The following is a 12554-nucleotide window of genomic DNA, read 5'->3' as shown; positions in this document are numbered from 1 at the left end:
AGGGCGAGGGCGAGGGCGAGGGCGAGGGCGAGGGCGAGGGCGAGGGAGAGGGAGAGGTGGATCCCGAGACTGCAGAGCAGCTGGTGTAGCTAGGAAGAGGGGGCGTGGCTTTAGGTTGGCTCTTCCTAGACCTGTTCAAAGACCGATCCTGGATCTCCTCTGAATTTGGATCTTACCCTGCAGCGATTCCCACAGCAGCCTGCACCGCAACAGCCCTTGCCCCCTGCCCGGACGGCTGCAATTCCCGGACACAGTACCTATGGAACAAAAGTGCGTGTGGCAGCCAGTCCCTCCAGATCCTCCAGGCCTTTCAGGGGTGGGCAAACTTTTTGACTGGAGGGCCACAATGGGTTCTTAAACTGGACCGGAGGGCCGGAACAAAAGTATGGATGGAGTGTTTGTGTGAACTAATATAAATTCAAAGTAAACATCATTACATAAAAGGGTACGGTCTTTTTTTTTTTTAGTTTTATTCATTTCAAACGGGCTGCATCCGGCCCGCGGGCCGTAGTCATCAGTGCTTACCTCCTCCTGGAACCTGCCTGTGATGTCCTTAGCCCTTTGGACTGTAGGAAGACCTTATCTGTACTTCTCCGGGAGCACTCTCAGGTTCCATATTCATTTATCATAATTTATGTGTCTACTTATTTCTGTCCAGATTGTAGCCTCCAGGAGGGTAGGGCCTAATAATATATTCTCAATAAATCTTGAGACATGTTCGGTGCCCAATTGAATGGCAGTTAGGAGGCCTGGGTTTAATGCTAACCCCAATGCACTGCACACTCCAGGAATTGGTTCATCTCTCAGGGTCTCTGTTTTGTCCTCTGTAAAATGGGTCTGCAATACCTACCTCACAGGGCTGATCTCATGATTTTTTTAATGAGATAACAAGTTGACTGGATGTCAAGACTAGCTCAGAGTAAATGCTCAATAACTATACATTCCCTCAACAGCAGGAAGGAATGGTGGTGCTGGAGTGTCTGGGATCATGATGGTGGAGGGTGGAGGAGAATGTTAGTGGAGGCTCTGATGGGAAGTATAAGAATCCCCAAGTTACAGCTGTCATCCTCTTTGTCTTTCTTTCTCCCTGTGGCCTTCCTCATGGAGCCCATCCCCTCCAGGACATCAGCTTCTTCCTCTGCCAATAGTCACCTCCTAAATCATGCCTCCAGATTCAAATCTAACTGCCTTAAGGATATATGTCCACTTGAATGACTTGGTTTTAGCTCAAATTCAGCCAGCCCCATTCTGACATCACAACTTATTCCCCAAATTCATCTCCCATCAACTTTCTTTTTTAAAAAAATATAATTTTATCGATTTCAGAGAGTAAGGGAGGAAAGAGAGATAGAAACATCAATGATGAGAGAGAATCGTTGATCGGCTGCCTCCTGCACACTTCACACTGGGGATGGAGCCTGCAATCTGGGCATGTGCCCTGACCGGGAATCGAAACCATGACCACTGGCCTAGTTCAAGCCACTATCATCTCTCCTGGGCAACTGCAGTGACCTTCATCCCTCTATCTGATCTTTCTGCATCCACTATTGACTTCCCACTCTCCATTCTCCACATAGCTGCACGAGGGATTTTCTTTAAAAGAATAGTTTATTTAAAAATAAAAAAAGAATAGTTTACTGATTTAAAAAAATTTTTTTAGAGAGAGAGTGGAGTGTGCAGAAAGGAAAGGGAGAGAGAGAAACATGGATTTGAAAATGCAACATCGATTAGCTGCCTCCTGCATGCCCCCTAGTGGAGATCGAGCCCAAAACCCAGGCATATTCCCTTGATGGGGAAATTGAACCGTCAACCTCCTGGTGCACTGGACGACACCCAACCAATTGAGCCACACCAGCCAGGGCCACAGGGATCTTCTTAAGCCCAATAGGGTATGGAGCAACTAGAACTCTAATACTTTGCTAATGGACATGGACTTAGTATAAGAGCTTCAGAAAACTCTTTGGTAATATCTAGTTGCACTGAATATTTGCACACTTAAGAACCAGCAGTTTTACTCCTAGGTATGCATCCAACAGAAATGCAAACATTTATTCCCCTAAAGACATTTTCAGGTATCTTTATGGTAGCCTTATTTGTAATAAACCCAAGTTGGAAACTATCCCACTGTCCATCAACAGTCGAATGCTTAAATAAATTGTGGTATATTCACACAATGGAATGCATAAGAAATAATAAACTACAAATACATGCAATAATATGGATGAACCTCACACACATAATGTTGAGCTCAAGAAGCCAGACACAGGTGGCCACACTGTATGAGTCCATTTATATTAAGTGCCAATTAGGCAAAACCAATCTATGGGATAGAAGCCAAGATAGTTGGGACTCTTGTCAGTGGCAGGTAGTGTCTGGTGGGAGGCACACCTGGGATTCTGGTAATGACCTGTATTTTGAGTGCTGAGTATGTGGGTGTGTTCACTTTGTAAAAATTCACTGAGCTGTATACTGAGGATGTGGGCAATTGTCTGTATGACTTAAAGAAAAGTTCAGCCCTAGCTGGTTTGGCTCAGTGAATAGAGCGTCAGCCTGAGAACCAAAGTGTTCCGGGTTTGATTCCAGTCAAGGGCACATGCCTGGGGTTGCAGGCTCGATCCCCGGTAGGGGGCATGCAGGAGGCAGCCAATCAATGATTCTCTCTCATCATTGATGTTTCTATCTCTCTCTTCCTCTCCCTTCCTCTCTGAAATAAAAAAAAAAAATTTAATAAAAAGAAAGAAAAGTTCAAAAACAAGTTTAAAAAGTTCAACAAGCCCAGCCGGGTGTAGCTCGGCGGTTGGGCGTTGACCCAGGAACCAGGAGGTTGCCGGTTCGGTTCCTGGTCAGGGCATATGCCCGGGTTGCGGGCTTGGTCCCCAGTGGGGGGCGTGCAGGAGGCAGCCGATCAGTGATTCTCTCTCATCATTGATGTTTCTATCTCTCTTTCCCTCTCCCTTCCTCTCTGACATCAATAAAAATATATATAAAAAAAAAAAAAAGTTCAACAAAAAAAAAAGTAACATGTCCTTCAATCATTTTCTGTAGAGTAAAATTCAGATTTCTCCTGTGGCTTTTAAGAGTGTATATATTTGGTCTGGCCTCTGCCTACCCAAGATCTCATCCCATTTAACCTCAGCTGCTCTGGCCACCTGTCCGGTCCTCAGATATGTGAACCTGTTCCTGCCTGGGGCTTTGTACTGTCGGCCACCCTGTCTGCCATGCTGATTCTTTTTTGGGGGGGAGGGTGTGTGTCTGAGTTCAGACATCACCTCATTGAGGCCTTCCTTGAAAACACTATAAGAAGTGGCCCTGGATCTTGCTCTAGGAGCTCTCTATTGACAGACCCTGCTTTGTTTGCTTGATAATACCTACTCCTATCTGAAATCATCTTGCTCATTTATTTACTTTTTTCAAGTGCCTCTTAAGTGCATGGCTCTGGTCTAGGCACCTGACACACAGCAGCCAGGGTAATGTAATGTACCTGATGTAATGAGGCTTACATTCTTGCTTCTGTGATACCGTGTGTCTCCCCAGTGGGAATGCCAGCTTCAGAGAGAGCAGGGGCCTCGCCTGTGTCCTCATGGCATAGCACGGACCAGGTGAATAGATTTGAAAAAGCCTTCTCAAGAGTGGCTTCTCAAGAGTGGAGGTGGGAGGAAGACAGCTGGGAATGAGCACGTTGAGAGGGCATCCTCAGGGATCTCCCCTGGAGCAGGCTGGTTAGATTGTGGGGAGGTTGGGATGGTTTAAGCTGGAGAAGAGCATGATGTGATCCTGAGTGAGGGTGTAGGTCTGGGAGGAGTGTGACATCTCAGGGAGAGTTGAAGTCAGAAGGATGGAGTAGAGTCCAACAGCCATGAATCCATGTGGGATGGGGAGTAGGAGCAAAGACCCCAGAGGGTAAGAGGAGTTTGGTGGATACAGGAGAAGAGGTGGACCTATGAAAGAGATAAAGGGGAGACGTCTCCCAGAAAATTTTATCAGTCAACTGTCCCGAGAAGTGTGGAACTGTGCTGGGTAGGTCTTTTGTCTTTATCCCATGAAGATATTAAACTAGCTTGACATTCCAAAGTTCCTCTAAATGGGGAGGGAGTTGCAGGATGGGAGGTAGGAAGTCCAGGGAATCTGTGTCTCCCAGTCTCCCCCTTTTCCTGACAGATTCCAGTCTCCAGGAAGATGTGGGGGCACCTTCTTCATCACCCTGACCTAGGTTTGAGTTTATCCTTAGCTCTGAGCACAGAGGGGGCATTCAGAAATGTGGGGTGAGGCCCTAACCGGTTTGGCTCAGTGGATAGAGTGTCAGCCTGCGGACTGAAGGGTCCCAGGTTTGATTCCGGTCAAGGGCATGTACCTTGGTTGCGGGCACATCCCCAGTAGGGGGTGTGCAGGAGGCAGCTGATGGATGTTTCTCTCTCATTGATGTTTCTAACTCTCTATCCCTCTCCCTTCCTCTCTGTAAAAAAATAAAAATAAAAATCAGTAAAATATATTAAAAAAAGAAAAGAAATTCCCATTAAAAAAAAAGAAAAGAAATGTGGGCTGAGAGTGAAGAGACATGGAGACTGGGGAGGGTGACACCAAGATGAGAAATAGGATGACTAATCCGTGACACTGCTTCCTGGCTCCAGACTTTATCAAAGCACCCCTACTACACACCCATTATTATCTTGCCCTGATAACCTCCCACACAACCAGCTGCTCCTTCAGCCTCAACCCTTGTGGCCGCAAACATCTGCTCAGTGGTGGGATGAGGAGGGGCAGGTAGGACATACTCCCTTCCCAGAAGGGAAGCTGCTTAGAGCAGTGAGGCTCCCTTCCTTCCTGTTCCCCTCAGACATTCAGCTCAGCACCCTGGGGCTCCTCCAGCACCTCTCCCCAGTGCTCAGTGTTTGGGACCAGATTCAGAGTGCTCCAGGGCTCACCGTCCCACTGCCACCCCTTCCCAGGCAGCCGCCCTTTTCCCTCTCTCCCTCTCCCTCCTGTTCAGAACCCCTTGCAGTGGTTCTCAACCTTCCTAATGCCGCGACCCTTTAATACAGTTCCTCATGTTGTGGTGACCCCCAACCAAAAAATTATTTTCGTTGCTACTTCATAACTGTAATGTTGCTACTGTTATGAATCGTCATGTAAATATCTGATATGCAGGATGTATTTTCATTGTTCGCGACCCACAGGTTGAGAACCGCTGCGAGAGGGACACCCAGCCCCCTGCCTCACTAGCCTTCTCACCATCAGGCCCCCGCCGAAGAAGCCAGCCATTAACCAGACTTGCAAGCTGAGTTTGTCCGTCTTGGTCCAAGTGGTCTCCCCATTAGGCACCAGCAGGAGGGCGTTCGCCACGATGCAGACAAGGGAGAGGGTGATGAGGGAGAGCCCCACGAAGCGGGCACACTGTCCCGTGCACATGGTGAGGTGGCTGGACAGGCTGTGGGTGAAAGTGAGCCCAGAGGCCAGCGGGGAGGAAAACAAGCCTGGAGCAAGGAGCAAAGGTCAGGAAAGAGGTGTGGCAGCAACTAGGCAGGCCAGATCGATGATAAGGGGGAGAAGCAGGAGATACAGGCAAAGAGGAGGTAGGGGTGGGGGGTGGGGGGACTGCTGTCCATGAGGTGAAGGGGAGGATGTGGTGGAGACGGTGGGGGAGCTTGACGCAGAGGAAGTTGCCTGGGGTCAGTGTGTTCTTCCTCTTTTCCCTGCACGCACCTCTCCTCAGCCCCTCTGTGGGCTGCTTACCTGCTTTGTGATTTAGTCAAGCCCCTTAATTTATCTAAGCCTTAGTTGCCTTATCTGTGTAGTGGCACTTGGCTCACAGGCTGGCTGTAAGGATTAAATGAGACCATGTAAGCTGTACTTTTTAAACTAGGATACACCAAGCAGCTGTATGGTGGCCTCATCATTTCCATGAGTCCTGCAGGGAGGTTTCCTTCTGGAAAGAAACTAAGAAGAGAGTAATGGACATTCGTTGTTCTTTCGTTTCTTCTCCTCCTCCATATTTGTTTATCAAGCCCTCTTCCTGCTGGGCTCTCCGTGGCAGCCTGAGTGGTTAGAGCATCTATCCACGGCCTCAGTGTTTGACTCAGCGACGGCCACGTGATCCAAGCCAGTCCCCCTGGGAATTGTTTTCTGTTTTTTTGTTGTTGGCAATCCGAGGTCCAAGAAGTTCTGTTTTTGTTGGGGAGCTGAAATTGCTGGTGGCACATTGGGTGTTAGAAAGTGAAGTCAATCCAGAGGAAAGAACATTCAAAGGCTGGAAAGACACTAAGTCTGTTGATTATATCTTCGAGCATGCAGATTCAGCTATGCCGGAAGCCCGATCATCCCTCGGAAAGTTTTGATTATGTGCAGCAGTTTGAATTGTATTTCTGCCGGCTACTACAGAGAGTCTTTAAAAAACACACACACCATATATATATACATTTTAAATAATTTTTATTGATTTCAGAGAGGAAGGGAGAGAGAGAGAGATAGAAACATCAGTGATGAGAGAGAATCATTTATTGGCTACCTCCTACACGCCTGCAACCCCGGCATATGCCCTTGACCGGAATCGAACCTGGGACCCCTTAGTCTGCAGGCCGATGCTCTCTCTATCCACTGAGCCAAACTGGCCAGGGCTACATAGAGTCTTTTTGATACAGAGCCCATGCTGTGGACAGGGCCTTGCTCTGGAGACTGCGGGGATTCAAAATTGCATGCATGAGACTCAGATATGGGCCTTGGGAGCAAAAAAAGGAGAGTGAAGGCTCAAGCAGGATGTGGGAGTGCCATGGAAGAGACCAGGGCGGCAGGAAGTGCTGCAGGACTTCAGAAGGCACGCGATGAGAATGTCACACAGAAAGTGATATTCAGCCAGTGGCCTCTGCTGTCGCTTGTCCTGGCCATCCACTCAAACAGCTACAGAGACATGAAAAATGGAGAAAACTTACCCCTCAAAATGAATGCCAGAATGTTAGAGAAATTTTTACTGTTTCTGAGACAGAGGAGCTACTGTTTATGAATCAGGGGATGCCTGAAAAAAGAAAGTGCTTCGGAGCTCTCCCCACTGTCTGCCTCTGATTCATAGACAGTTATTGTAATAACTGATATTTTGTTTGGCTTTTTGTTGCATTGTGTAATGCTTTAAAAAAAAACTTCTATGTTGTTTTTGGATGTCTCTTTTCATTAACTTTTCTGTCTCTTATCATGAGTTGTTATTTTATTTAATTATTTAATATTTTCTTGTGTTTTAGAAGGCGTATTTTAAATCCTGGTAGTGCCTCTCTCTGAGAAGACCCAGACTGTCATTATCTCTGCAACCTCCTTTGAGGGGGTCTGTACAGATGGTTTTCCATGCTTCTTAGCTTTATAACTTATGGCTATATAACCAGGTGATCCTGTGGTAAAAATTGAACTCTTTGCTCCAGTTCTTCAATCCTCCATGCTTTTTGCTATGACAGTTGTTGTCCCTCCCACCAGAGACAGCCTGTACCTCTCACCATATGGGCACAGTGGAATGTGGGCAGAAGTGACAATATCCCAGTTCTGAGCCTGGGCCTTGTGCCCCATCACTACCATGGGAATAACATGCCCAAGTTAACCCACTGGTAAAAGGAAGGTGTAAGATACAGCGAAAAGGCCCAGGTCAGATCTCAGCCTGTATCTGCTGACCTCCAACCAACCCTCATACTTGTATGAGTGAAATAAATGCCCATATTTGTATGTCACTAAGACTTTGTGGGGTTTTTTGTTCCACAGCAATAGCTGACTGATACAGACCCCATTGTCTAGGCCAGGGCTTGATCCAGGCACTAAGACTTTGTGGGGTTTTTTGTTCCACAGCAATAGCTGACTGATACAGACCCCATTGTCTAGCAACAGCTGATTGATCCAGGTATGAGTAGCTGATCCATAGCCAGAGACCTATGAGGAAGCTTGAGGCAAGAGCTCTGCCCAGCAGGGGTACCTCACTTAATGATGACTGATCAACAAATGGGATCTTTATTCTTGGGAAACTTGAATGTGAGGCGACCTGAGAGAGTCATCAGAGGGAAGGGCGGCCTCAAATTAAAATAAATGTGAAAGCAGGGAGTGAGCAAAAGCCACAAGGAAATTAAAACCATAAATAAACAGAAGCCATAAGGAAGAGAACTGTGAATTAAAGGGTCCATCTCGGCAGAACTGAAGGGCTACCTAGAAAGGAACACAAGCGGGTCTGGCCTGAGATTTCTCTGCAATGGCAGACGACAAAGGAGCAACGAATATAGTAACGACAGCAAAAGAAAAATAACAACAACAAAACCCAAAAGCCATCATTCAATTACTGTATATGTATTTAAGTTGCTTTTTGTGTGTGAAGGGCAACAGAATTGCATTTCTGAGAATGCTTGGGTTTGGAAATACCACTGTTTTCTCTTCCTCCCCCTCCTCCACTTTCTCCTCCTTCTTCTTTTAAAAGTATTTTAACTTACCAAAAAATGAAGTAAAGTAGAAAACTCCAAAATGTGAAAGTCTTGGCATAACTGTAAATAAGTTTCATAAAACTAGTTATGAAACTGAATGTGCCATGTCCAGGGGCCATTTTAAAGAACTGTATCAGGAAAAACCAAGTTTACCAGAACAAAAAGGATATTTCTTGGTTTAGGTCATCAAAACGTCCAAAGGTAGAACTAACTTGCAGGTATGATTCATGAAAGAAATAACTGACAAGTTGGACTTCATTAAAATTAAAAATTTCTGCCCTGACCGGTTTGGCTCAGTGGATAGAGCGTCGGCCTGTGGACTGAAGGGTCCCAGGTTTGATTCCGGTCAAGAGCATGTACCTTGGTTGCAGTGTGTGCAGTGGGGAGTGTGCAGGAGGCAACTGAATCGATGTTTCTCTCTCATCGATGTTTCTAACTCTCTATCCCTCTCCTTCTCCCTTCCTCTCTGTAAAAAATCAATAAAATATATTTAAAAAAAATAAAATGAAAAACTTCTGCTCTGAGGGGACTCTTTCCCCCTGCCCATCTGGGAGTCTGTGCTTGTTCTTCAATAAATTTCCACCTTTGCTAAAAAATAAATAAATAAAAACTTCCGCTCTGAGAAAGCCACTGTCAAGAGAACGAGAAGGTGAGTCACAGAATGGGAGAACATATTTGCAAAAGACATACCTGATAAAGGATTGTTATCTAAAACATACAAAGAGAGCTGCAGACGGAATTGGAACCTCCTGCTTCAGCGAGATCGTGTTTCTCCAGTATCACCTCAATGAACAGGGAGACCGGTCTATGCCCTGAAGAAGTTTGATCCTGTGGGACAACAGACCTGCTCGGCCCATCCTGCTCTGTGCTCTCCAGACGACACATACTCTCGACACTGAATCGCCATCAAGAAATGTTTAAAGGTTCTGATGACCCAGCAACCTCGCCCTGTAATCTGAGGATTCCTTAAATGTCATGGCTCTCCTGCCACTTGCCACCCCTCAGAGACTTTCCGAAACCAAGGTGTCCACTCTGTGAGCCTCGAAGCCTTCTTACCACCCTTGCTCTTTAGGATCCAGCGTCATCATTACCTTTGATCACGCTTGTGCGAACCAATCATGGTAGCACCCCCCCTTAAAGGGAACACGTTTGAATCTGCTTTTCCTATTTTGAGTCACTGCCAGGTTATTAAAATGACTTGAAAGGGAAAAAAAAAACATACAAAGAACTCTTAAAACTCAACAATAATAAATAACCTGATTAAAACACTGGGCAAAAGACCTGAATATACACCTCACCAAAGAAGATATAAAGATGCTGGGGGTTGGGGGTGGCCAGGGAGAGGTCAATGGGGGAAAAAGGAGACATATGTAATACATGAAACAATAAAGAATTTAAATTAAAAAAAGAAGATATAAAGATGACAAATAGGCATCTCAAAAGATGCTCAAAATCATGTCATTAGAGAAATACAGATGTCCCCGCACACCTATTAGAAAGGCCAAAATCCAAAACACTGACAACATTGAATGCTGCATCACCGGCGCCCTTGATGGCACAGAGGACAGTACTGTGTGGAAATACACAGACATTGATAACAGTCAGAAAGTGATTCAGAAGAGTCAAACCCTAAGAAACTTTTGGAATATTTTAACCACTTTATTTTACTTACAGTTTTCTTTTCATGTATGTATCAGGATAATTTTTTTAAGGTTCTAAAAGAGCTGTAATTAACAAAAAATAAAAAACTTGAGTGTTAAGCCCTAGCTGGTTTGGCTCAGTGGCTAGAGCATCGGCCTGCGGACTGGAGGATCCCAGGTTCGATTCCGATCAAGGTCACATGCCCGGGTTGTGCGCTCGATCCCCAGTAGGGGGTGTGCAGGAGGCAGCCGATCATTGATGTTTCTATCTCTCTCTCTCCCTCTTCCTTCCTCTCTGAAATCAATAAAAATATATTTTAAAAATTTTGAGTGTTAAAAAAGCATTGTGTTGGCTCTGGCCGGGGAGTTCAGTTGGTTAGAGCGTTGTCCCGATACACCAAGGTTGTGTGTCAGGGATAGGGGTGGGGGGTGTCATCAATCACATGGGAATCTGGGCAGCATCTGCTCACCCTGCCCCAGCTGTTCTGGGCCAACCCTTAGGTTTGCAGGTGGCAGCTCTGGTCCAGGGAAGACTTTGGGTCCTTTAGCCTCTGGATTGTAAGGAGGTAAACAGGCTAAGGGTACAAATGTGGGCCAGGCCTTGGGTACAGCTTGATTTATACATTAAAACACTTAGACTTAAGATATGTGGGTCTTCATTTGTACTATTGTCCTGGGCCTTGCAAATGTTAGCAGTGGGCCTGTAGGATATACTAATAATAATAACTAACATGATAACAATGACTATCCTGTATGCCAGGCTCTGTTCTAAGTATTTAATATATATTAACGGCCATAATTCTCACAACAAACCTACAATAGGAATGATTATCATCAGCCTTGACTTGCAGACCAGGAAACTGAAAGTGCCTGGATGCGAATCCAGGCAGTTTGGCTCCAGAGTCTGTGCTGTTGACCGTAATGGTTTGTTGCCTCCACTCAGAGAGGGGAGCCTCTTGGAAGAGGCCTGAAGGACAGGAAGAGACAGCCACGTGATGAACTGGAGGCAGAGCATGTTCTGGGTTGAGGGACAGGTAAAGGCTCTGGCAGAGAAGAGTTGCATTAAGGGACCTAAAGGCCCTGGCCGGTGGCTAATTGGTTAGAGCATCGGCCCACACACCACAGGGTTGCGGGTTTGATTCCTAGTCAAGGGCACATACCTGGGTTGCAGATTTTTTAAAAAAAATATATTTTTATTGATTTCAGAGAGGAAGGGAGAGGGAGAGAGAGATAGAAACATCAATGATGGGAGAGAATAATTGACCAGCTGCCTTCCGCACACCCCACATTGGGGATTGAGCCTGCAACCCAGGCATGTGCCCTGACTGAGAATTGAACTGTGACCTCCTGGTTCATGGGTTGACATTCAACCACTGAGCCACACTGGTCAGGCTGGGTTGCAGGTTTGATCCCCCGCCTTGGTCCAGGTATGTGCGGGAGGCAACCAACCGATGTGTCTCCCTCACATCGATGTCTCTCTCTCTCTCTCCCTCTCTTTCTCTCTCTCTCTCTCTCTCCCTCCCTTCCACTATCTCTAAAAATCATGGGGGAGAGGGATCCAAGATGAGGGCAAAAGGGTAGGCAGGGGTTAGATCATATAAGGCCTTGTGAGGCATTTAGAAGCCTTGTGTGTGTGTGTGTGGGGGGGGGGGGGGTGTTTAAGCAAGGGAGTGATATGATTTTATTTTTTTTTAAGAGATTGTTTTGGTAGTGTCCAGGGAATGGACTGTAGAGGGGAAGGGTGGAAGCAGGGGTTGGGGACTATCACAGTGGTGCAGGTGAGAAATGATGTAGGTGTGGAGCGTGGGGATGTGTATGGAGGGCAGTGGGTTACTGATGGATTCAATGTGGAGGTAATGGAAAAAAAAGGAAACCAAAGATGAAACAAAACTAAATCTCAGGCTTGGGCAAACAAATGAATAGTGGTTTTGTTTCCTGAAGTGGGGACATAAAACCATGGAGGTGAAAGGTATGAAGGGATATCCGGGAATAAGAGTGATGCTTTTCAGAGGATCCCATTGAGGATGTCTCATAATGTAATCCGGGGTGGGGGTGGGGGTTGAATGATCTCTTAGCATGGTAAGGCCAGAGTTATCAGGTCCTGAGAACGAAGGTCCAAATGAGGACCACATGGAGTCTTCAGAAGGGAAACAGTCCCCAGATGGTGACGAGGGTTTGAATTCAGATTTTTCAGTAGAAAGGTTGTGACTATAGCCCCTCTCCTCTCCCTCTCACTGCTGAGACACCTGGAGACCAGGGGACCAGAGCTCACTGTCTTTTCTCACCCTCCACTGCATGTTTGTGGTGAATAGACACTGAGAGAAATGCATTTGACTGCAATATTTGCAAGCCCCAAGAAGGTATTGGATAGATTCTTTCCATAGGCAAGAAGGGGTTGTGTTTCCCGAGAAAAGGGCACCAACTCAGCAGAAATTAGGAGAGAATTGTAGAAAGAGGCAGAGTATTAAGAATGAGGAGC

General features: G+C 46.2%; 1 protein-coding gene and 1 pseudogene across 1 annotated transcript in view; one reads left to right on the top strand and one right to left on the bottom strand.

Annotated features, from left to right (window-relative positions):
• Positions 1-5592, bottom strand: part of TM4SF5 (transmembrane 4 L six family member 5) — a 6560-nt gene extending 968 nt beyond the window's left edge. The window contains exons 1-2 of the mRNA XM_005882554.2: positions 5230-5592; positions 177-257 (exon numbers count right to left, since the gene is read on the bottom strand). Of these exons, the coding sequence (XP_005882616.1) occupies positions 177-257; positions 5230-5406 (258 nt within the window). The 5' untranslated portion in view covers positions 5407-5592. The remainder of the gene's footprint in view (positions 1-176; positions 258-5229) is intronic.
• A 690-nt stretch (positions 5593-6282) lies between these two features.
• Positions 6283-9507, top strand: LOC102246406 (annotated as a pseudogene).
• Positions 9508-12554: the final 3047 nt, after the last annotated feature.

This window comes from Myotis brandtii, unplaced genomic scaffold (genome assembly GCF_000412655.1).
Source record: "Myotis brandtii unplaced genomic scaffold, ASM41265v1 scaffold728, whole genome shotgun sequence".
In the NCBI taxonomy this organism is placed as follows: domain Eukaryota; kingdom Metazoa; phylum Chordata; class Mammalia; order Chiroptera; family Vespertilionidae; genus Myotis; species Myotis brandtii.
Note: the sequence above shows the minus strand (reverse complement) of the source record. Positions and strands in the feature narration are given on the sequence as shown.